Below are 26,567 nucleotides of genomic sequence, written 5' to 3'. Positions count from 1 at the left end.
ATGTTACACTGAAAGATTTCTTAGCTTCGGAACATATTTGTGGCAGGGGCGGATTCAGAGGGGGGCATCGGGGCGATCGCCCCCCCCAGAAGAGGAAACTTTCTTATTTTATATATATAAATAAAACCCATTCCAAAGTTTGGAGCCCTTAAAAGTAGCAGTATGACAACCCACCGCCCCCCTCGCAGAAATCGGTCCTGGATCCGCCCCTGATTTGTGGGAGGTTAAACTTTAGATAGACCTATATAGTTATCACAGTATTTTTTTTTTTTTTTTACATCGACTATTCATAAATAAATAAGTAATCTGTTCCGGTAGCATAAGATTACTTTGCAACATACGACATGCTATTTAGCGCCATAAAAATTCGTTTTTCTCGATTTCTCGAAAACTACTCAGGACAATTCATCCCCAAGCATGCTCTTTTGTTCACCACGGTTAACTGGTAACTACTGGTATATGTCTCATTTTTGGACAATATTAAACAGAAATTAAGATTTTGATACAAACTAAATTTAAAATTAAAAACTTTTAAGAAATAATAAATACGTATGTACTACGGAAGTAACACATTTTGAGCGACGGTGCCTTAAAAAATAATAAAGCTTTAAACTATAAGAATACAAAGACAATTAGGAACAATGTACACCGTGTTTCAAAACGAATGACCTGATTTTGCACACTAAATTACGGAACATGGGGCATACCGGCAAGAAAATGAGTGTTGTTTGAATGGGCGTGGCCTAGAGTTTTAGAAAATCGCCGTTAGATGTCAGTCAATGCATCTTCTCAGTCTGCAGTCAGTCAGAAGTAAGATGGCGTCCGCTCATCAGAAGGCGTTTGGTCTGCTGCAGTTTGTAAAGACTGAGTCAGTGATTTCAGTCCAGCGTGCTTTTCGTCGGCGTTTCGGCATTGATCTGCCTGCACCCAAAAACATTCGTCGTTGGTATCTTCAATTTGAACAGACAGGATGCTTGTGCAAAGGTAAAGAGTCCAGGTCGGCCTCGGACTTCCGGTGAAATGGTAGAAAGAATTCCATAAACGTATGTTGTTCGTGCTGCTGGTGGTAGACACATGCAGCATTTGTAATAGCATTGCTAAAACTTGAAGATTTTGTGAGTATTTTGCAATCTATCTAATTTCTGTAGTATGTTTGTATCAATACATATGGACTTTTTTTTTTTTTTAAAAAAATTGATCATTCTTTTTGAAACATCCTATACTTTGTATTTCGTATACCAGCAATTTATTTGATGTAGGAAGGGTGAACGGGAAGGGGGAAAGATCAGAATCTTAGTTTGCCCGGGCTATCACGTCAAGCTGTTGCACCGTTTGACATTGTTATCAGGAAGAAGAATTTGACGTTAGAATAATAAAACTTCATAGCGTTGAAGTACTTGATTTTGCTTTACGAAGACATGCACTCTGATCATAATCAAAACATGTTCGGTTAGCCAAGTGTTATCGATTTTCTGTTTTTCAACATGAAACAGAACGTTTGAAGCTTATATACATGTATCGCATGCATTTTTTTTTTTTTTTTTTTTTGGTACAAAGAAAATGGTTTTGTGAAAAAAGTCTGTCTGTCACTTTCTTTACTTTCAGACGCGTGCATAGGTTTTCTTATCAGTTTATTACTTGTAGCGTGATCGATAACAAGTGTTGCCAGGCATTAATGTTGTTTTGACTTCTCTACGTATACAGTACCAAGAAATATAGTTAATGTATTATAAAGGTAACCAAGAAAGTTCTGTCGTTTTTGTGGAAGTCTGTGTTCCATTGGCCCTCACACCTTGAGTTGAATGCAAATGGAGATAAGGTGAAGATCAGTTGTTGGTGTGGATATATCCAACATCCTAGCTGGTTGTGGCAGTTCAGTTACACCGTAAACTTGCACAAGGACAGAGTGAACATGGGACCTCCACAGAACATCATAAGGGCGTGTATGTTGCACGAGTTGAAACTAGGATCAAACGCCGCTGCAGCGGGGTGGAACATACGCCAGGCCTTTGGTGAGGGTGTCGTGACTACACGGACAGTGCAGCGGTGGTTTAACAAGTTTAAGAACGGTGACCAAACACTCGAAGACGCACCACGTGCCGGAAAACCAACACATGTACAAAATGAAGATCTTCAGGCAGCAATTGAGGCGAACAGTGGCCAGACATATTAGGAACTGGGACTACAATTCAGCGTGAGTAGAGAAACCATTCGGCGGCACCTCCTTCAACTTGTGACGCACTACAAGTTGGTTCGATGGGTCCCACATGATTTGACTCCGTGCCAGAAATTAACGCGAGCAGACATCTGTGTTTCTTTGCTGTCTCGTCTGAGGAAGAAGCCATTTCTGGACATTGTGTTGACATGTGATGAGAAATGGGTCCTCTACGAAGTTCCACGGCGCCGTCGTTATTGGTTAGCATCTCACAACCGGTTCCTAAACAACCGAAACCAGACCTGCACCAGAAGAAGATTATCCTGTGTATTTGGTAGACTGCTGCTCGCGGCATCGTGCATCGGGAATGTTACCAGCTGGTCAGAGCATCAATGCAACTGTGTACTGTCAGCAGTTGAGCTGTGTTGAAAAAAAAAAAACTCAAAACTGGAGCCAGCACTTCTGAATCGCAAAAGGGCCATCCTGTTACAGGACAACGCTAAGCCCCTTCGTGGCTAGAATGACCCGGGACACCATTCTACGCCTAGGTGGGAAACACTTCCATCCGCCGTACTCCCCGGACATTGCACCATCCAATTATGATCTGTTCTATTCCTTGGACAATCATCTTAGAGAACGCCAGTTCAAATCCCTAGTAGAGATGCAAAATGCACTTGATAAATTCTTCGCTTCACGGCCTACCAGGTTCTACCGCGATAAAATCCATGGCTACCCGGAACGTTGGCAGAAGTTCGTCGATGCTGTTGGGGACTACTTTTGATCTTCCAGGTGCATATCGATGTTCGAAGGTAGTGGGTGAAAGAGCGACAGAACTTTGTTGGTTACCTTTATATATAGTCATTCGTTGCGTTAGCCATTTAACGTATTCTATAAGGAGACCCAGGTTCAATTCCCATAGGAAGCTCATTTAATTTCAATTTCAAATTTAGCTGTTGAATTCTTCCTCTCTGTTCGTCTAGTGACTAAATCGCGCGTGTGAAGTGCAGAGGGTCTCGAGTTCGATTCCCGAAGGCTTGAAATTTTGAACGCATTATGGTAGTTCGAATGAGAGGCACACCCACGGGAGGAGTACATCGGGTCCGGACCCCCTCCTAAAGTTCGCAACTCAACGTATATTTGTCCATTTTTCAATAAAACTATTCTTGTTTAACAGGGAAATGATTAGGGATGCGCACAAGACAAGATTTGTGGCTGTCTCGTCTCGAAAATGTGCTGTAAAAGTGATGTCTCGACTCGAAAAAATGTATATTTCTCTATTGGAAGAGCCGTGTCTAGACTCGAATTTTGCCAGGATAATCCTGTCTCGACTCGTCTCGCGCGCATCCCTAGAAATGATTGATGTAGCATTCTAGTGATGGGCAAAACCGGTTTTTATAAAAACCGAAAACCGGTTTCTATAAAAACCGAAACCCGAAAAATCAACATTTCGGTTTTCACCAAAACCGGTTTCGGTTTTCTCCAAAACCGGTTCGGTTTTCACCGAAACCGGTTCGGTTTTCACCGAAACTTTTCGGTGAAAACTTTTCGAAAACACATAAAACTATTTCTGTGGAAATGGATTCGGTTTCCGGAGAACAACGAAACACCATTCTGGTCAGAAATAGAACAAATTTTGAAAAAAAAAACGGAATCGGTTTTGAAGAAAACCGAAACCGGGCCAGGTACAAAACCGAACCGGTTTTGGAGAAAACCGATAACCGGTCTCGGTGAAAAACCGAACCGGTTTTGAAGAAAACCGAAACCGGTTTCGTTTTTTCTAGAAACCGAAAACCGAAAAACCGGTTTTTGTGCCCACCACAAAGCATTACACTTCATTCCACTTCTTTTTTCCCCCTGAAAATGTAGATGGAAGTATTTTACAATTACTTACGACCTTTTCGGGTGAAGAATAATACCCGTTCAATAAATTACATAAACTAAGTGGCTTGTAATATTGGATCCCTTCCAACAAAAACTTCTGGGTACGCACCTGATTCGGATCCAAATTAAATTGTAGATTCACGTCTCATGTAGCCACGGTGCTTAAAAGGAACGGTAACTCAAAACCAACAATAACGTAAGTCATGTACACTGTATACCATGATTTATAAATGTAGTATTCAAATAGAAAGTCAGCGTAGTAAGTTTGATTACCATCATCATGAAGTGTTTCCAACAAGAAATATTTATTTTAAATATTATAGTTATGATCAGTGGCGTATTTAGGGGGGTGGCTTCCGGGCTTAAGCCTCCCCGAAATCTTCCTTAGTATAGTAAAGTAAATGAAATATCTTGCAGAATTTTCACATTTCCAGGCAAAGCACCCCCCCCCCTCCGAAAGTTAGCAAAGCCCCTCCCGAAACAAAATGGTAAATACGCCACTGGTTATGATAGATTTTGCTGCTCCTCGAAACTTGTCGCCCAGTGCGAATGCACGTGTTGCACATGGTAGAGCCGGTCCTGAGAACAAGGATACAAAAGAGAAATATGTATTGAACATAGTAGATACGTATTGAAACAACCAACGAAGAACAGATGCAATTTGTTTCCAGTAGACACAAAGAAAAATATCGTGATTGGCCATACAATTCACATTTAAAGGTCTTCTGGAAGAAAAAGTTCAAGGCAATCCAGTCGTGGAAGAGTTATCTGGAACACTAAGAAAAGACAACCATACGAGCAAGTAAACAATCGTCAAAATTAATCTTTCTATGATGACCAGCAATCTTTGGTGTAGAATGACGATGGCTTAAGAGTCTGACACTAAAAATAATACAGTTTACTATTTTTCTTTTGCTTGTTTTTCCATAAATGAAAGAAGATAATGAAATGCGACTTACCACAATCATAAATAATGTTATTCTACAACAGAAAATATGAACCTAAAGAATTTTCAATGTTGCCATCCATAGAAATTAAGTGTTACCCGAATAACATTTCCCCAAAAATCTAAGTTAAGGCAGCGATTACAGGAACGAACTCAACTGCATTTGATTACGTATCATGTTCTTTTGGTATCCTGTGAACTCCTTTTTAATAACATTATTTTTAAATTTTAATAACTGCATGTTAGAACTATTTTGTTTATTACAAACTAAATACAACTATTTAAAAAAAATGCTACTTTAAAAAATATAACTTGACGTAGTGCTATTTTTTTATAGGAAGAAAAAGCAAAACTTTATGTTGGCTTGGCAATATCAGGGTTTTTGTAGTTTGAAACCTTGTACAATGGCGATCCTAGATAAATTGTCCACCCTGTACATAAAGACATGATCCAAGATTTGGTCAAAAGAACCTAAACAGCTCCATGTGTCGAAAGTACCATCAAAAGAAGAGGAATTTACTCTATGTATGATGTATGGTGTATTATTATTATTAGAAACAACCGTACTTAAAATACTAAATAAATACACTTATTATTTTTTTATTCATTGCATAAATTATGTTTACTGGCAATACTGCATAAAGAAAAGACTTGGAGTGGAAACGAAATAATAAATAGACATGCGTAACGACGCTGAACTAGTCGAAATATCGGGAAAAAACCGAATTTCACAATACATGAACACTTGACGCCATTGGCGAAGTTTGTTTGCACATAAGTATTAAGAGAAGTGCTGTATTTCGTAATCCGTAGCTTTTGTGTGCAAAGCTATCGAAATCTTCCTTAGTGGAATCCAAGGTAAGTTGTTTGTTCATATTTACCCGTTCTGCTTTCTTTAGTTTCTCACGGATGACTCGTTTTCAATATTTGGTGTCAATGACGTAACTAGTGGGGACAAACGGAATTTGTGCCCGGGCGCCCGATTAGGGGGCACAAACCTGGGCAAATATTTATTTTCACTATAAGGCAAGAAAATGAGTTTTAGCAAACAAAAGATCATAAAAGATTATCTCAGAATATTAACAACGACTCACTAACCTTAAGATCATATCCATAGAGTATAAATTAGTTCCAAAGCTATCATTTGAGGACATTGTAAAAACCTTTGCAGCCAAAACAGCTCGCAAATTAAATTTTAGTTCCAGTTTTTTGTGTTTTCATTTAACTTACAGCGATTTAAGAGATATGAAGAAAATTCCGAGTATAATACTCGAGACAACAGTTTGACTGTTTGTCATAATTAAATATTCTATTCTAAACCAACAATCAGTTGATTCATTCTACACATAAGCACATCCCGATATAATTCCAAAAACATTGTGATTTGCAATCATTATGATAAGACTAATAAGAACATATCAAGCATGCTACTCTCAGATTGTTTGGCAATCAAATACTACAGTACAACCCCTCAAATCCGAACTAATTGGGGCTGAAGCCTGTTCGGATTTCGGGGGGTTCGGATTACCCGAGAAATAATATTACGTACTTATTTCGTCACTGAATTGGCGGTAAAACAACGACTGAGGTTAGACAGGGTGGCCCAGTGGTCAAAAGGCCAGTGACCTTGACTGGCGGGTGTACACTCATGTCCAAAATGATTGTCGCATATATGTATAACTGTCTTCTTGTAAGAATATAATTAGATAATGATTTAGAATAAGCATTAAGTCTAAAAATATTGAAACCTTAAAAAAAAACTAAATTTGTGTGATTAAATCTATTTTGTTTTTCATTTTCCAGCTGTAGTTATTTTTTCTACTGAGAACGTGTTCGGATTTGCCGGGTTTTCGGATTTCCGGGTTTCGGATTTGAGGGGTTGTACTGTAATTAGTTTGGTGTTTTATCTTGTACTAAAAATTAAATTATGTACTGCAATTTTGAAGTCAAGCGTTACCACTCGAAGAAAAAATGGAATAGGAGAATTACTGTGTGATGCCAATATCAGGTATAGCCCGGAGGCGGGGCGTTTTGTTTTGGTTGATCGGGGGGCACTGAGGCAAGTTCTGCGCCGGGTGACGACTAGCTTAGTTGTTTCGGTCTTTGGTGGAGATATTGAAGATTCAGCTCGTGTGCTAACTACCTCAACCGCCATTTAAATCCAGAAGCCGCAGTGGCTAAGTGGTAGACCGCGCAACTCTAATTAATGGGGTACCTGGTTCGACCTGAGGTCACACCAAGCGGGCTTTTAGGTGGACAAACACCGTGCGAGTGGATTTTCTCAAGAGTTCTTTCATTCCCTTCCTTCTTCGATTCATTATCAACACCGTCTTCCTTAGCCTTGGCGCATGGTTGTGGGACAGAAAAATAGAAATGTCATTTTATATCCGGCATTTTAATCCGTACATCCCTTCCCTACTGGCGTCGTATAAATAATGCCCTGCTAGTAAGAATTGTAATGCTTGTACAGTAGCGTATTTAGGGGGAGCTTCCGGGCTTAAGCCCCCGCGAAATCTTACTTACTATAGTAAAGTATATGAAATATCTTGCAGAATTTTCACATTTTCAGGCAAAGCCCCCTTCCCCGATAGTTAGCAAAGCGCCCCCCGAAACAAAATCGTATATACGCCACTGTGCTTGTATATAAAGCATAAAGTAAACTGCGATTTTTTAAAAAAAGTGAATTTAGCGAGTGCGTACTCGGAATCTCGCCCATAGAGTGGGAGTTGGAATGGCGAATTATACTCGGGCTTCCGGCTTGAAAGGTTAAAATCTATGAGTCACTTGTCAAAGCTTCAGTACTTGCGAAGGAAAGATGTTGAAGAGTATGAGTTTGACGTCAATTACGAGTTTCTCATAGACTAATATCCCGTCTCACTAAAAAAAAAAAAAAAAAAGGTCTTGTTGGATAGCCACCAAAGATATGAGACCTATATCTTCTATGTGGGGTCACTTGAAATTTGTTGGCTGCAGATTAAGATTGTGGGTGCTAATCATCATCATCATAAATATTCTGCCATTACTGGCAGGTCACTTGCTACAGTTGAGAAGGTTCCATGCTCCATGGTCTTCTGTTAACCTCTACGTCTTCACGTACGATTTCTCTGTTTTGATATTGTCCATTAATTGCAGTCTCCTTCGGCCTCTTCCTCTCTTTCCTGCCACCATACCCTCTAAAACGTTCCTCATGATACAGTTCCTCCTTAGCTAATGTCCCAACCAATTTCTCTTCTTAATAATATCTAAAAATTGTTTTTCTCCCCCATCATTTCTGACACCCTGTCATTCGTTTTCCGTTTGACTCAGCTAATAATCTCCATTCTTCTCCACATTCATATTTCGAAAGCTTTCAGTTGTTTTTCATCATTTTTGCGTAATGTCCATGTTTCTGACCCATGTAGCACAATACTCCACACGAAGCACTTTTTTATGAGTCTTTTTCTCAACTCTTTATTCAAGAACCCACAAAATAGTATTTTCTTCCTCCTAAAGGCTTCTTTCGCCATTCCTATCCTTCTGACCCATACAGTACAACACTCCACACGAAGCATTTTATGAGTCTTTTTCTCAACTCTTTATTCAAAAACCCACAAAATAGTATTTTCTTCCTCCTAAAGGTTTCTTTCACCATTCCTATCCTTGCTTTTACTTCTCGTTCACACTTGATATCATCACTAATAATGTTGATATAGATGCCAATATTTGACAAAAAAAAAAAAATAAAAAAAAAACTTAGGGGCAAAGACATAAATTCACATAGACAGACTAATATGAAAGGAACATATTTATGCAGGCGTCATGCCGTTTACTGAAGTTGTAAGGAAGAGAAATGCTTATACATAATATAAAGTCTCTACAATTTAACTCTTTTGTAGTATCAAGAAATTGTTAGACGGGAATTACCATGGGAAATTCTAGAACCCCAATTTAAATTATATTCTTTCCGCAGAACCATCAAACGGACAACTGAAATTTTTAGTAGGCATGTTTAGTATACATTCGAGATAGAATACAAGAAAAAACTGAAGTGTAATCTCACTTGTTTAAAAGATATATCATGATAAACATCTCTGGAGTCCCAAAATACCCCATGGTAGTACACAAGGGTTAAGTCACGTTCCCAATGGTGGGTGTTGAGGGAAGTCGTATCAGTAAAAGTTCAAATTTTATCACTACAAGGTAAAGAAATAAATCTCTCGCTAATGTACTAATTCTTATAGCCAGCTTTTAGATGCTGCATGAACAGGGCCGGCTTTGCCATATAGCTATGCAACGTGTGCATTTGCACTGTGCGACAAGTTTTGCGCATCGGCAAATTCTGTGTTAACTATATTATTTAAAATAAATATTTCTTTTTGGAAATAGACTTCATGATGATGGTAGTTAAATTTAGTAAGCTGAACTTCTATTTGAATACTACATTCGTAAAAACATGTTTGGGTTGCATTATTTTAAGGTCACATGGACAGTGCTAAAGCAAATAGCCAAACAAATGCCAGCATGAATTGCTTGATTGTTGTCAAATACAAAAACTCAATTCTCGAACAGTACCGAAAACCCGTTCTATTTAGTTACTTATCACAGGTTTGATATGAAAACTAGTCTTGTCTTTTTCACAAACAAGTTCCTTATCATTGAATGTGGAAACAAGTTTCTGTTTTCTTAATTTTTTAACAGAAGGAAAATCAAGAAATAAGGATAAAAGAGCTAGTTGCACTGGAACTGCAAACTGATATATTGAGATTGAAGCTCGATATTGCATTCTATAAAAAGGATCACCATCTTTCTTGTACAGGTGTGTTGGCCTTATCTTTCACTAGCATAATAGATTATTATTTAAAGAAAAGAAAAACAGACAGCGAAATTGTATTTGTGGTATTTAGGTTTTTCTGAATGCGAGTACAGTTTCCCTCCCCTTCGTTGTTTATGTTGGGGTTGCATACTTAAAATCCTGACTTTTAAGATTTGTTCTTTCTCGAGAAAAGGGGCTGGAAGTGATGCCATTGCATGGGGCGCTAAATTGCCTAGGGCCGGCCATATTTATGAATCATCCTTCTCTTAGCTGTAGTAATATCTTGTAACGATGTTACTTCCCTCTCGCATTGGCAGTCATTCTTTCTTTTCTTCTTTCGTACACTCGTAAAAAGGTACAAGAAAAAAAAAACTAGGATAAACTAAACAAAAACAGTGACATTGTTAGTCGGAGATGACGTAAGTGTTGTTAACAGCGTGAAGGCCAATGAAATAAAAGATGCGGGAGTAATTGCTTCGTTCAGAAAGCAAAAGCAGTCATAAAAAAGCTGCGAGGCAGGTATGTATCTCAAGCAGTTAAGTTATTTCCTGTTTGGAAGTGTTTATTGCATTTATTTATATAGAAAGGCTCCGAAACATTCGATGAAATGTTTTACATTTTCGTCATTTATCGATGGTTTATCATTAGTTTAGAGGTGTTCCATTTTAATACAGTATCTATATATAGAGAGTGGTCTAAAACTCTCGTTTATGCTTAGCGGAACGTGATGGTAGAGGTAAAGAGAAGATTAAAACATAATATGACCTTTAATCTCAGAGGTTTTCTTTCGGCGGTATGTCCCGGTTAAAGATACATGACGATATGGCAACATCGCACAGCACATATCAAGAAAAGTGTTTAACAGAAAAGTAACATCATTGTTTGGCGTTTAGTAGGAGTAATGTAGGCCTATGTGTCTGGTACTAGGCGATTCGTATTCAAATGCCACCGTTTTTACTTTCTTTACAAAAATATTTTCTTCGCGGTGCGAAATGCTATTTCACCATCAATTTAAATGCAAACTAGTGGTTCCAAATCGATTTTTCGAGAAACCAAAAATCAGTTTGAAAAGGTTGAAATTTTTTAAAACAAACCAGTTTTTGGTTTACAAAACCGATTTTCGGTACCCAAACTTAGTTTCCGGTTTTTGAAGCCGGTTTTGAAAATTGATATTCGGCTTTCGGTTTCGTTTTTCAAAATCGATTTCCGATTTTCATTTTCAGAACTCCCAATTCGATTTTTTGCTTTTCTTTCTTCACTGTGCAAACGTAATTTAAGATTAATGTGAACGTAAACAATGAAATGAAGTGGGAATAATAAACAGAAATAGCACACTCGTGTGTTTTAATATGTTTAATTTGTAATACCAAATGGGCATACGGTAGTAATGTTCTGCAAAACACTGTCGTATAAATTTAGATAGTATCACTTCAAGTTTACGTCATCTGAGTGAACCAATTCATAGTGAAATTGTAGATGTAGACTTGCTAGATGTCTGAAACTCCAAATCGGGACATTTTTAATGCCAATATGTTATCAAAAATTTTCGTGATAAACTCTCAACTTAACAAGACACATGCACAATGAAAATTTATAGTACACGTTTTTCAAAATTATAATATAAGATTTATTCTTATACACAACTCAGAATTCAAGCAAATTTACACTTCATATTTTTATTGGTAGTATCAAACTATAATAATAATAATAATAATAATAATAATAATAATAATAATAATAATAATAATAATAATAATAATAATAATAATAATAATAATAATGCAGAATCAATCTGAGATATTTTAATTTTAAAATTTGTTGTCCAGTAAATCAAATTTGGTGTTTCTGAAGCAGTTCAATTTATCTCAAACTCGTATTATTATTATTATTATTATTATTATTATTATTATTATTATTATTATTATTATTATTATTATTATTATTATTAACTATTCTGCCTTTTGGCAGGTCCTGGGACTAATGGGTTCTATTTTTCTTCTTTCTTTTCTTCTTAATTTTCAGTTGGGCTTGGAAATGTTTCTTTCACTCTTCAGCTTCCTCTTTTAACTCCCAATATTTTCTTGTATCTTTCAAATTATTGATCAACTGTTCTTCTTCTTCCTATTCCTCGCTTTCCTTCCATCTTTTTTTCTATGACGGTATGAAGAAGGCAATTTCTTCCCAAGATGTGTCCAATCCAATTGGCTTTTCTACGAAGGATGATGGCCAGAAGCGTCCTCTTCTCTCCTACCCCTTTTAAAAGGACTTCGTTTGTTACTGTTTCTGTCCATTTTATCTTCTCCATTTTCCTTCAACACCACATTTCGAAACTCTCTTAGTGTTTCTTTTTCTAACTTCCGTAATGTCCAAGTCTGAACCATAAAATCCGATACTCCATACATAACAATATATGCTATATATACATACTCCATATATGCATATATAAAAAAGAAGAACAACTTTTAGTTGTTCTTCTTTCAAAGTCAAAATTTAACAACTAACTAGGAGGGGACAAAGAGGAAAGGAAGAATTACTGCACATTATTTAGGCTTATACTTTTCGTTTGAATGAACCTTTCTTAAAAAGCATTTAATGTTCTTTATTTTATCAAAAAAATCACTGCAAGTCATTGCAAAGTTCATTTTGCAGAGCATTAGTCTTCTGAATGTTGACTCTTCCATTAAACTTTTTTTTTTTTTTTTTATGAAAACCGGTAGAAGTTGTCAAATTAACTTTGCGACTAGAAACTGAACTTCTCAGTCTGAACGGGATTAAACACAAAACCAGTCGGGACGCCGGGACGTCTCCTCAAAACCGGGACTGTTCTGGTCAAAGTGGACAACTGGCAAGTCTAGTAGATGTAAGGTTTTTAATTCGACGGTACAGTTGAAAATTCATATGCAAAATATATATGCTACCAGTGCTAGTGCTTGGCATTTCTCGTTTCGAGTACTGATTATATAGAGAATGTTTTCAAAACTTGAGAAATGGTAATATTAAAGAAATGGAATACCGTTCCTCTAAGTTCGAACACCCTTATTTGCTTAAAAGTGTTTTTTGTAATCGAGAGAGGACGAAAATCACCAGTGATTTTGGGTTTCGGCACCATTTTGGTAATTTGAAAACGAAAATCGGTTCCAGTTTTCAAAGCGCAAAATCTTATTCTCAATACCACTGTTAGGTGTGGGGTCCCTGATTCGATCCCACCTCCTGCCAACTGGGCTTTGTGAATAGTGGACACTGTTGTGGATGAGTTTTTTCGAGGCTCTCTTGTTTATTCTTACTTTCTTCATTTCACCGTTATCATCCTTCTCATCATCATCGTCTCCCCTAGCCTAGGTGCATAATTTTGGGACCTTAAACTTCAGAAAAAAATAGTACTCCCCAAGGGCACCGATTTTGAGGGCCGGGAGCCTCGGGCCCCCAGCATTGTTTTTATGAATATACAATATTTGGCATAATTTGAATTCAATTTGTCTTAAAATCCTCATATATGCCTTCTGCAACCAAACACATTTCTGAATGGGCCCCCCAAAGTTACAGACAAATCGGCGCCCTTAGTACTCCCCTCCCTCCGCTTATTTTTCTCTCACATTTTTGAATAGATTACAAAATAAATCCCTTCGTGTCAGCGTACCTATAGACGAACCATCGTGAAATAGTCCCTGAAGTTTCTTACCACGTGCAAAGCAAAAATTCAACCCTTATCTTGGTGCTAACGTTACCCATCCACAGTCACTGTGTTTTAGATCAAGAATACTACCATTACAGTTGTACCGAAAATGCCCTGACACCTGAGTAGTGGCAATGCCCCCTGTGAGCTGTCAGAGATCTTCTCTTGCTGGTTCCCCTATAGTAATATGGAAAGCCGCATTTAAAATAAGTTTTTTTATTCTTAAAGGCATTTGGCAATGTTTGCAAACCACGACATTAGGCATTAGCCAGATGTACATTTCAAGATCACATGGTGGCACCCGCATTTTTTATTTGGGCAAGGGTGCAAAATTAAAAAAAAAAAAACAGGGATTACGATAGCTCAGTGCTAGAACACACTGCTCTAGCGCGAAGGATTTCTTGATAGATCCTAGACACGCGTAATTAGTGGTGGACAACACCATGTCCGTGGATTTTCTCGAGACTCTCCCGTTTCCTCCCGCATTCTCATTTCTTCACTTATCTCGTAATAATTTAGCTTCATTAAGTATCTGTCTTCTTTAGCTAATAAGGCATAACTGTCGAACGTACACAGTGGCGGATCTTGCCCGGGGGCCAGAGGGGCCTAGGCCCCCCAGTCTTTGGGTGACAAAGATATGTTAAGCTATTATTTATATATTTTTGGAAGTTTATAGTAAACTCATAATATACCGTAATAGGGGGTTACTTTGCACCGGATTAAAGGAATTTTAAAAAATCGCATATAACTTACAAACGTAATGATTTAGAATACTGTATTTTGAACATAATAGCTAGATATATAAGGAAAACATTCGTGCAAGTGCATTACTAAACATTCAGTATGACCACAGTTATTGAAATATTAACTTTGGTGCAAAGTATCTCCGTCGGTGGGGTTACTTCGTACAACATACAAAAAAGTATGTTCAACATACGGACATAATGTTTCTGTGCAATGTTTTCCCTTAAGTATTTATATATTTTACTTTCTACACAAAACTGCATACGGTCTACACATATAGATTGCAGTCTACAAATTAGAATAATGGTACCGGTATCAGTACTTAGTATGAATTATCGATATTTGTAAATATATATATATATATATATATATATATATATATATATATATATATATATATATATATATATATATATATTGGTACCGGCACATGAACCACATTCTGGCAGTTTAGCATACGTTCCACAAAAATGGCAACTCAGGAACAGAAAAAAAAATCCCTCTGAACTGATTTACCTTGGGTGCTCTTTATGTCCAAGAATATCATCCTAACTGTAACTAGTGGAAGATTTATGGGGTTTGAGGCTTTCAGGTTGAAGCCCACCTAAATTGCATGATTTATTTTATTTATTTATTTGAATCTAATGTTAGTCATTCCTATTCGTATAAACTTCAAGCTCCCCTAAAAGTCGAGTGATTTCTAAAGAAAACGAAGCCTTTCTGAGTGAAGACCCTCTCAAACTATTTCTCTGAATCCGCCACTGTTCGAAGTTATTTTCCAACAAGAAATCCATTCCGGTGTCTACCTAATAGGAAATTTACCTAAAATTAGAAGTCAGGAGGTACACACAGAAAAGAAAGTATCTGACCTTTGACAGATTTGTTTTGCTAATAACTCGGGAACAAATGAATTAATCTGAATCTTTTTATTGTTATATTTAGAATAGTTATAATTTAATAACTTGCCACAATCGCTACTCTAATAGGTCTTTCTTTCGTGACTGTACCAACAGTAATAATTTCTTATTTAAGGGGTTACTTTCAGGGGCGAATCCAGGACGGACTTCTGGGGGGGGGGGCGGTGGGTTCTAATACTGCTACTTAGAGCTAGTTTTAAGAGCTCCAAACTCTGAGATGGGTTTTATTTATATTTATAAAATAAGAAAGTTTCCTCTTCTGGGGGGGGGGGGGCGATTGCCCCCCCTGGATCCGCCACTGGTTACTTTGGACCGGTGCAAAGTAACCCCGATTAGGCTGAAACCGCCTTCTCTCAATTTTATTTTATTGTGACTAAAACGTTTCACACTTCAATTTCAACTATTGCATCAAAGTCCCATTATACACAGTAGTATTCTACGAAACTGGCTTAACTTTGGCAGAAATTCTTGTACGTGATATCTTTCAAATTTTGTCAGTTTTTACAATGACTGCTTTTCATAGCTCTAGAAACAACAAACTCTCAGGGTAATTAGAACTGATGTTAACCACCAACATTATAGCCAAAATACAGTTAGATGTTCTATCTTACGGTGGCAGTTGAAACTTCCTGCTTACAGTACATGGTTTCACCGACAGAGGACGTTGCAACTCTTTTTATATTTTGTGCTAAGTTACCCCTTAAATGCAAAGTCTTACGGTACCTAGGATAGTTTGGGTTCTGACTGCTCCGGTTTACCTTCTAGATCAGTGGTGTCCAATTATAATAAGCCTGAGGGCCATAACTGTCTTTACTAGTAAGGTGGAGGGCCGCAGCTAGTAATAATAATAATAATAATAATAATAATAATAATAATAATAATAATAATAATAATAATAATTATTATTATTATTATTATTATTATTATTACACTACAAAAGAAAAATATAAAAAATATATTTGAAATTTAACATTCCTATTCAATGTGACTAATGAGGGTGACTAGCAGCGTTTACAAGGGCTGGGGTATCTACATCCATTCCTCTTGTAAAAGATGTAACCCGCAGATGTAAGAGAGAAGAATCTCCAAGGCAGCTTCTGGAGCAATTCTTTGCAATTTTCATGGTGGAAAATGCACTTTCGCACAGATAAGTACTACCAAACAGTGACACTATTTTCCAACACAACACACAAAAGCTAGGGAAACGTTTGTTAGAAAGTAGTCTGAAAAATCTACTCCTTTCTTTGTTCTTGTCTGAAAGAATGGGTCAGACTGAAAGTCACAAAATTCGAGCTGTAAGTTTGGAGCTTGTTCTTCGATGTTTATTGTCAATGGATTAGTAAATAATGCTATGCCGTTTTTTTAATTTGTCAAAATCTGAGAATCTCGCATTAAATCCATTCATGATAGGCCTACTCTCGATGTTTCTACAGAACTCAGAAAAATTAAACGCTTCCTTTTCAAAATCTAATGTCAGACGATTGCAGCTTGGAAAGTATGCTAAATTGTGTTTATCACAAGAAGTGGTGTATTTCTTGCGCGCTATGGCTTCTAGGCAAAGTTCGAGGAAGAAAGGGTCTGATTTAAAAAGCTAGATCAAATATAAATTCGTTCATTGAAGTAATCGTCCCTTTCAGCAACGGTTACATTACTGACTCCAGTGTTGTCTTGGATGCCTGCTCCTTTTTGTTGTATAGAAGCGCTAAATGGATGCCTTATTCCGAAAGAAGAGTGGAAACATTAAATGAATGAATGAATAAAATTAAAATATTATCAGTTATAACAATCGTAAATCATGAAAGCTTTGTGGGCCGCAGGAAATGGTTTGGCGGGCCGCATGCGGCCCGCGGGCCGCCATTTGGACAGCCCTGTTCTAGATCCATCACTGGACGTACAGTTAGAAATTACATTACATTTCATTCATTTACGAATCATATGGTTCATTTCTTGTCTTTGGATACTTTGTTTCTAAGAATGTCTTGTACGTACCTCGTCCGCTTAATTCATTACTTAACCGCGTTGCGAAAGGAACAATGTATATACGTAAATACATGCTGAATAATAACTCTGATAATAATAAAGGAATTAGCGAGAAGGTGTTTCCTTGCCGTTCAGTACAAGTGGGCGTTTCCTCTGATTTCTGTGTCAGGGAATATCTTACAAGAGAATAAAATGTGACGTAATCATGAATACTTAAGAAATAGCCTTTTGTTTAGTACACATATTCTTTCACGAAGGACGCAGCCTATTGTTTCTTATTTAAGCGTAATCTAAGTAATTATAAAAATCATTAACTAATGTTTTAATGTTGTACTTCGCAGAATTATTGCTACCAAGTAATAAGACCCGTGTTCGATTCCCGGTAGGGCCTGATGTGGTTTACATCCCACGTTTAATTGTATGTACATGTTTCATGTAATTTTGGATCCGAATATATTGAGAGTCATTAAGTCTCGTCTCGTGCCGTGCCCAGTGCTAAAATGAACTAATCATGAGTTTGTATTAGTTTGACAGTCTATCAATGTTTATCATATCTCTGGAACGGTTTGAGATATCGAAGTGCTGTAAACGGCGTTTTTTTTCTTTTCTTTTCTTTCTTTCTTTCTTTCTTTCTTTTTTTTTCAAATGCAAACCGTACAACTTACTGTATATGATACTTATCTAAGCATGTTTTCGAAATAAAATCTTTCGAAAAAAAATAATAAATTTTCAAGCCCTTCTAACTTCTATTTCCTATTCATTCAAAACAAGTCATACTGTGATCATGGTATCCATCGCTAATGTACTTTCGATGTGCATTATCCTGTTCATTTCCGTTGTGCTGTATGTGTGATAGAGGCTTCCAACCGTTGGATATTTATGATACTATAACATCCTTAGTTTGCAACACTGAATAATAAATGTGGAATGTTAAGTTTTCGTTTGACATTTTGATCTGAAATGTGTGTTATCTGACATAGAGTCATTCGAAAAAACAAAACTTTATATTGGGTTGGCAACCCTGCTTTGTTGGGTGTTTCTGTTTAATACATGCAAAGATGTCCCCCTCCTTATGAGTAGCTTGGTGCAAAGTTTCGCTTTTCTCCTTCTTTTGATTTCTCCGTTATCACGGTTGGACATTATAAATTATGGATCCTGTATATAGCTATATGCTCCCCTTTGTAGAGTGCAACCCAACTGTATCTCAACGTCAGTTGGTTTCATAGCCTTCAGTTACTTTCAATAACCAAACTCCTTCACCTTGTATACACGTGACATTGCTATTTAGTGTTGTCTCGGATGGTGCAGCCTCTGTGTTACTTCCATCTTATTTGAGCCTTTACCGGAACGAAAGGAATTTTCGTAATATCCTATCTAGTATAAAAATGAAACCATTGTAAGCTTGGTCTACTTTGATCTGGGCCTACTTTTGTCCTCTCAAATGTCAACGAGGTCATCCCGTTAAGATCTGATAAGTTTTGCTGTTTGTCCTTGATGACTTTCTGTTTGCCAGTTTTATCTCATTTGTTGTGTTAACCAAAGGACGTGGTGATGGAATTTGGAGCTCATTCTCGTGTTTGGAATAGCATTCCTTCGTTCCTTACTGATAACGTTTTATAGTTCCGGTTGCACGCTCTTCCGTTTCATTGTTATGTGTCCGTTCCGTCGTTTCTCATTGCTATACTATACGTCTGTTGAATCTATTCAGCTAAATTTGAAGCTAGGCATAAGTTTCAATTTCCTCTTTAGTGGTTTACCATTATTATTATTATTATTATTATTATTATTATTATTATTATTATTATTATTATTATTATTATTATTATTATTATTATTATTATTATTATTAGGGTGCAGTTATACAGTATTATTATTAGGGTACAGTTATACAGTGCGTACCTCTGGTGTGTTGGGGTCTCTGGTTCGATCTCCGGCCAAGTAAATTTCTGGTAGGCAACATCGTGTCCGTGAGTTTTCTCCCGGTGCTCCCGATTCCTCCCTCATTTACATCCCACCAATGTTTCCATCATTCACTTGTCTTAATCATTGTGTCCTTTAGCCTGAAAGACATAGTCGTGGGACGTTAAATTGAAAGATTCCATTTCATTTCTTTTTCGAAATGAAATTTTTGTCTCGTTTCATCTCGTCTCGTGAGCAATTGTAATTACGACTAACTTTCATTTTGTGAAGAATTTACCTGCTTTGAGAGTAAAACAATATATTTTTAAGAAAAAAGGTTTTATTAATTTAAGATTGGTTTAAAGGGACAAGCTTTGCCGATAGATGTCACTACAGTCTTCGTATCTCTCATGTATTTTTTATCTTTCACGAAAATATACGATTTCTCTTACAAATTTCAACCTAGAGATTTCAAATTTTTAGAGAAGAAACTTCATAACCTATTCAAGGCAACATTCCGTGCCGTTGTTTATTTAGAATTTCCTTCATTGTTGAAATGGCTTGATTGTGAAATGGATATTCAAACCTTTAACAATATAACTGTTTCAACAATGGAGAAAATTCTAAATAAAAATATTGACACGGATTGTTGTCTTCGATAGGTTATGAAGTTCCTTCTCCAAAAATTTGAAGTCTCTAGGCTGAAATTTGTAAGAGAGATTGTAAATTTTCCTGAAAGGTAAAAAATACATGAGAGAGATACGAAGACTGTAGTGACATCTATTGGCAAAACTTGTCCCTTTACACTAACCTTAATAAAATAATATAGGAATACGGTGTCGATACGTTGCTGCCTAAAAGCCGTACTAACTATATTACAATAAAATATAATTAGTATTTTTCTTTTGTAAAAAGAAAGTGCCAGAATGCTCATTTTAAAAATTGGGACAAAAATGTTGTGTTCCTCAAATGGGACTATTCCGCTTAAACGGGACGCTATGGCCACCTTATCCGTACATGTATATATATATATATATATATATATATATATATATATATATATACAGTATCGCGCTAAATTCTTTGTACAAAAGCAGAGGAGTGGTTCCTGAGAGTAAAACAAACAAAAAAGTTCCAATAAACAGGGCGAAAACCGCGATGTTTACGTGTTATAGGCTGCCGAAAACATGAAAAAATGAATTGTAAAGGTTCATAGCTCCAAAACTATGGGACCTACCGTAGTCGGGTCAAGACTTCACTTACGAACTAGTATGTGCCCTATCCAAAAATGCGTGTTTGAGAATTCTGAGGTGCTTTCACAAGAATTTTTATAGAGGGAGTTTGACTACGGGCCTATGATATAAAGTACTCTCCAACTACAGTACCTCCGTAAAAAATGTTGCATGAGTACCTTAGGATTCTAAAACGTATTTTTGGATAGAGCACATACTAGTTCCTAAGTGAAGTATTGATCCGACTACAGTAGGTCCCATAGTTTTGGAGATATGAACCTTTAAAATTCATTTTTTCATGTTTTCGGCAGCCTATAACACGTAAACGTCGCGGTTTTCGCCCTATGTTTATTGGAATCACTCCTCTGCTTTTGTACAATGAATTTAACACCATACTATATCTATCTATCTATCTATCTATCTATCTATATATATATATATATATATATATATATATATATATATATATATATATATATATATATATATGCATCATTCAAAGTAAAATAATGAAAATAAATAAATGTAGTTTTGCCAGACCTGTATTTATATATTGTGCGCCCCTGTGCTCTAAATAATTTGCCGTTCGCGCAAAAAAATTGCCCCCCTTCTCCCGAAAACGACGAATATTAGAGTTGAATTTATAGATTTTGGTGTTGCTGAGATGAATAGTGACAATTGTAATCCAATTCAACTTCAAGGTCATACTCCACGCCCCAGAGAGGGGCTATATTTTAAAAGTAATCGAAAACGACAGATATTAGTGTTGAATTCATAGTTTTCAAGGTCGTTGAGTTTAACGGTATCAGTTTTCATGATGTTCAACTTCATCCTCATCCCTTGAGGTGGGGCTGGGAGAGGATGATTTTTAAAGTAATCAGATAAGCCAGCTATTTAGCAACTACTGTAATTAGAGTGAATTAAACACATTAACATATTTTCTCGCGCTTGTGCGGGACTCTGTGGGTTGCTTGTTTTAAACATTACTTTATTGTGAATATTAAAAAAAAAATAATACAAAATACAAAATTTGCCACCCCCTAAATTCTTCTCCTCTATGCTCGAGCACAGAATAGCACTTAAATACGGGCCTGATTTTTCCTAACTACTCTGTTGCAGTGCTATCATCAACACTGCAATGTGCGTATCTGCAATTTCTTTCCCGGAAATCCCTGATATAATGTCAATTGATAACAAGAACATAAACGAACGTCTTTGTGGGAGTTGACGCAAGCAGCGAGATAAATTTCAAAATTCTGTTGATTCTCTCCCTAAGCCTCCGACACTTTATTAACTCTCCGCTCACACAACATCGTCAAAACAAACAGCTATTGGCTGTCACGCGCAGTACACAAATACCTGTGTTACCTTGCGACATCTACTCTGTGCCTTCAACGGTTAGTTCCTCCTTTAGCAAGTGTTGGACATTTCTTTTGAATTTTCCATAATGGAGGTAATATTAGTATTTTTATATTTTATATAGTAGAAGTTATTACATGTTTTTGTTGCTAATATTAAGGGCCAAAATTCACTTAACCCCTTCATAGACAATTGAACCACAAATTCCCATTTGGTGATTTTTTTAAAAATGTGTAACGCGTTTAATCAAGGTAAGTTTTGATCAAGGAAAAGTACTGCTATATACAGTGTAAAATCTGTTTGATATATATATATATAGGTGTGTGTAATCTTCTGTAAAAGTATTACATTTACGATGCTTCAACTTTTCTTTGTGATGTGAACAATACATTTTTTGTACTTCTTTTTTACTAGGGGGAGAGGTGGCTCAGTGGTAGAGCGTTCACCTCCGGTGCTTGAGGTCCCTGGTTCGCTCCCAGCTCGCGCCGTGTGGACTTTGTGGTGGACAAATACCGTGCGCCTGGGTTTTCTCGGGGTTCTCCCGTTTTCTCCCACCTTTTTCACTCATCTTTCATGCTCACCGTCTCCTTTAGTCTAACGGGCATAACCGTGGGATGCAAAACTTAAAGATTTCATTTTTTTTTTTTTTAACTTTTTAAAACCCAACAGTCTTCCCGGCTCAGCACCCGTCTTATGACAGTCTATTCCTTTCTTGTTTTGTTTGTTTACACTTTGACTCTTTCTCTTCATCAACGGAAGCCAGGCAGGAACTCATGTGGTTCGATTCCACGTTAATCAGTAGGCCCCGTCTCATATAGCCTCGCTGCTGAATGAGACGTTAAACTTCAAATCAAATCAAATCAGTGGAGGCAAGATAGCTTCGCAGACTACACGATGGCTTAGTGATAGAGCATTCACTTCTGGTTCGTTCAGTTCCTGGTTCGATACCTGCTTTCACTAAGTGAACTTTGTGATGGATAAACAATGTGTGTGGGGGTTTACTCTGGCTTCTTCCGTTTCCTCCCACTTTATTTATTCCACTATTTCATTCATTCCTCATCATTTAGCCTACACTGCATAAACGTTGGACGGAAAACTGAAAGATGTTTCATTTTCACCAATGATAATATCAGAGGGTGGCCCGGTAAAAATGTGTCGGTAGCTAGGAATTTCCCGTGGTGCTAAATCTCCCATCGCGGTTGAAGTTGATTACATTTGAATTACTACTTTACACCCCCCGTGTATTAAAAGCACCCTCCCCTGGAGGAAATATTTTCTAATCACCACTTTATTTTTATTTTTTTACATAGGGTTTGTTTTAGTTTTATGGGGAGGGGAGGGAACAGAACTGGTTTTCCGTCACTGGTCTGGGCATAAATATCTCAATAATGGAGGTGAGGATAATCTGTTTTATAATTGGTTTCTAGTAGTATATATACGTAACAAACGAAACCTGAAATCCAATCGATACGTTCTCTAGATTAAAAGAGCAGGGTGTAATAACGATATAAATGATTCGCCTTGTCTCCAAGAATTCCTTTTCATTTTGTCTCGTTTTTTCTAGAGCTCCTCGTGACTAAGCGGTTATCGTGCGTATCTTAGGCGTTGGAGACCTTGGTTACGTTCCCAGTGGAAGGTCATGTGTGGTTCGGATCTCACGTTAAGCTTTAGGTCCACGTCTCATATAACCTCACTGCTGAAAAGGACGCTAAACTAAAAATCAAATTTTAAAAAATCCAATTTTTTAAAGTTTCTTTTGTAAAATTATGCACAAAATTTATATTCTGATTTTAAAAAAATAATTTCATATAGAAGTTATTAAAACCCTTCCGCGTGGCGTGAGATCGACCTAGGATATGATGTAACAACATTTAAATCATATTAACGTGTGCTACAAATTTCAAACCCGAATGACTTAGTATCTTAGAAACTTTTTTGTGCTTGGGGGCAGAGCGTACCTCATCTGAAATTTGCAACACCATGTATTTAGCCAACTCAAGGATTAATTTTACTAATCTTCTTAAGATAAGAAGAGAAATAATCAATTTCTTTTATATAATTTCGACATCGCACCACAAGCTATTAGGACTCGAAATGGTTTTTTAACTATAAAAATCTACTAAATCGTAATGGCACAGAAACTTAACCATTATGACTATCCAACATCGTAAATAGATGTAATACTCACAGGTAGTTTAGCTTTGATAATCTCCAATCGATGTCTTTTACTATGCGATCTTAATTCCAACTCCCAAGTCCAGTCTCCATACTAAACCAGCACCAACCCCTTTCCGGGATTCAGATGCTTCCTGGTTGTAGCGTAGAGCTTAGCTCAGGTCTCCTTATGAAATGCCTTACTTTGTTATTTCCGTATAGGAAAACTTCCTATAACTGTGGTGTGGAGCCTACGTTATGTGTTTTTATTTTCCTAAACAGTGTGAATATCGCTTCCTTGTTTTACAATAAACAAAATAAATATAGAAAATACATGTGAGGATTTTGGGTACTTTACATTATTTATTATTGGAGTACATTGTTGAATGACTTGTGTATCTTTAAATGATTAGAAATGTTCTTCATTGTGTTCACACAATCATTTTATCAATTTATAGTTTTTTTTTTTTTTTTTTTTTTTTTTTAATGCCATGAATCATGTTACACTAAAACTGAGAACAAAGATTTGGGTGTACTAGTGTTGCCCACGAAACTTGAAAAAATTCCCATTTCGTATCCAATTTGAAAATCCATTTTTTTTTTCTTGTCTAGACTCTCATCTCGTGAGCAACACTATTACACACACATACACACTGTGACGGGAATCTCAGTTCAATAAGGGAAATTCCCGGTTTTTTTTTTCTAATCTAAAATATTCGTTAAAACACCTCGGTTTGTTGTCAACTGAAATAGGGCATATCAACAAGTTTCCCTTCTAGATCTCTTACAACGCAATTGGCATTGATACATAGGGCTCCCCTCAGAAGACTTATGGCTTCAGAAGTCATAGATGAAGCTAAACGAACTGATTTTTTTGGCATTAAGACATTTAAGATTCATCCTTTTACACGTCACTAAATTTTATAATTACTGTTGTTATTTAAGGTAATAATTTAAACACAAAAATAGCATGTAATAAAATAATTTATAAAGCGAAGCGAATGTAGGGTGATCAGATTCTGACAAGCAAAACGTAGGAGACAAAATAGTATATGATAATTTATTGCGTCGGCAGTACGCATGTCCTTATTTCATTTAACGTTAAGTTAATCGTTCATTTTTGTGAATAAGAAAAGTACTGAACAAAAAGTATTGAAGGAATTCAACACAACTCCAATGCTTTAATGAATGACAAAATGGTTTATTTTTATGAACGTACCCAGGGCGCCCATCAGGAGGGGGAAGGTGGGGCGCTCTCCCCCTCTAGAGGAAATTGTACTTCGGAATATCGAAAACCCAATAGAATTCTTAGAATAGTTACATCAAAATTTGAAACTATATTTGAAATGTAGCTTATACTTGCCCCCTTTCCCTTGGAAACCACAACATGGGTGCCCTTGGAACGTACCGTGAAACTTCATGTTGGGGTAAAGACTAGTTTTTTTTTTATCAATTTTCGAAGCGTGGCATTATTTTAAGGAATGAGGGAAAATTTAGGCCATGGGAGGAAACTTCTTGCATCTAGGCAACCCATGACTTCTAACTTGGTTAGCATCACTGTTGTAAGTTGAAAAAGAAACCTTTCCTATACTACCGAGATCTCAACAAGACCTTCTCAGTAAAAAACAATGTATTGCAAAACTATGGTTCGTTGATTGTCCTTCCCTAACTTTTTGAGGAGTGTTAAAAAAAACACAGCAGTTCATTATTCAGGAAAAGTGTCTGTGATTCAAAATGTGAATAAAGAATGAAATATTAAAATATTGCAAATAAGTTAACTCAAAACATTTTGCAGGACATTTCTTGATTTTATAGACGTCTTAGCAACACGCCGAACAGTTCCTTAAAAATCAGTACCGTACTGCGAAAATCAATACGTCTGGTCACCCTAAGCGAATGGTATTTACATTATACCCTACGTTGTACCATACCGTCAAACTGAAATGATAAAAATCATCGCAGACTAGGCTCGAACCTCATCCATGTTGAGAATTTCATCGAGATCGATCGGGCGGTTCAAGAGTTATTAAGTCACAAACAGTCACTTTCATTTGTATATATATATATATATATATATATATATATATATATATATATATATATATATATATATATATATATATATATATATATATATATATATATATATATATACCCTGTATAATATAGCAATATATAGCATAGGTTCTCGACACTGTTAAGCTTGGTTTGTAGCATATTCAGCAGGAAGTAAAGCAGCTGGAATGCGAAGTGGGTTAGGGGCATATTTTGCGATAATTTTTGTCTGGCGTGCAGTTGTGCCTGAACGCAGACCGCACAGTATCGATTCTTCGCAAGAGTAGGAAATGGGAGTAACAAAAGTCATTGATTCATTTCAGTTCTTGTACTTATTTTAACTTATTGACATTTTTTTTAACTAATACTTTTATTTTACTTTTCATAAGGAACATTCTTTATTTGCTGTAAGTAGTAAACAAATTTAATGAACACGTAACGGACGAGCCTCATTTTTAGGTGCCAGAATATCTTTCAGGGAGGATCAGATTTGTTTCCCCTCTTCCCGTGTCTACACCCCTGTGTATGATAATAGTAAACACTTTTGTTGACAATTAGCTACTGACCAAGGGCGGCGATTAGGAGGGACCAGGGGGAGCAGTTGCCCTCCCACTTTTTTTAAATGTCCCTTTAATATCTATAGTTTAATTTGGAAATGTAAAGTTTTTTGTATGTATTACTGGTTCATAGAAAAAAGTAGTGCTATATAATATTTGCCGTTGCTTGAGTACGTATTAGTTATATATGTCTTCCCGTGGACTTAAGAAAGCTACAGGAATT

General features: G+C 36.6%; 1 protein-coding gene across 2 annotated transcripts in view; it reads left to right on the top strand.

Annotated features, from left to right (window-relative positions):
• The window catches only part of LOC145662296 (lipopolysaccharide-induced tumor necrosis factor-alpha factor homolog), a 60,353-nt gene that overhangs the window by 11,179 nt on the left and 22,607 nt on the right, over nucleotides 1–26,567 (top strand). The window contains exon 1 of one of the 2 annotated variants that reach the window (XM_081727716.1): nucleotides 21,522–21,672. The exons of the other annotated variant lie outside the window; for it this stretch is intronic. Coding sequence (XP_081583842.1) covers nucleotides 21,667–21,672 — 6 coding nt within the window. The 5' untranslated portion in view covers nucleotides 21,522–21,666. Of the gene's footprint in view, nucleotides 1–21,521; nucleotides 21,673–26,567 lie in introns of those variants that run through there. 2 annotated transcript variants of the gene reach the window in all.

Source organism: Thermobia domestica, chromosome 10 (assembly GCF_964235325.1).
Source record: "Thermobia domestica chromosome 10, izTheDome1.hap1.1, whole genome shotgun sequence".
Lineage (NCBI taxonomy): Eukaryota > Metazoa > Arthropoda > Insecta > Zygentoma > Lepismatidae > Thermobia > Thermobia domestica.
The sequence above is the reverse complement of the archived record's forward strand: the minus strand, read 5'-3'. Positions and strand labels throughout refer to the sequence as shown.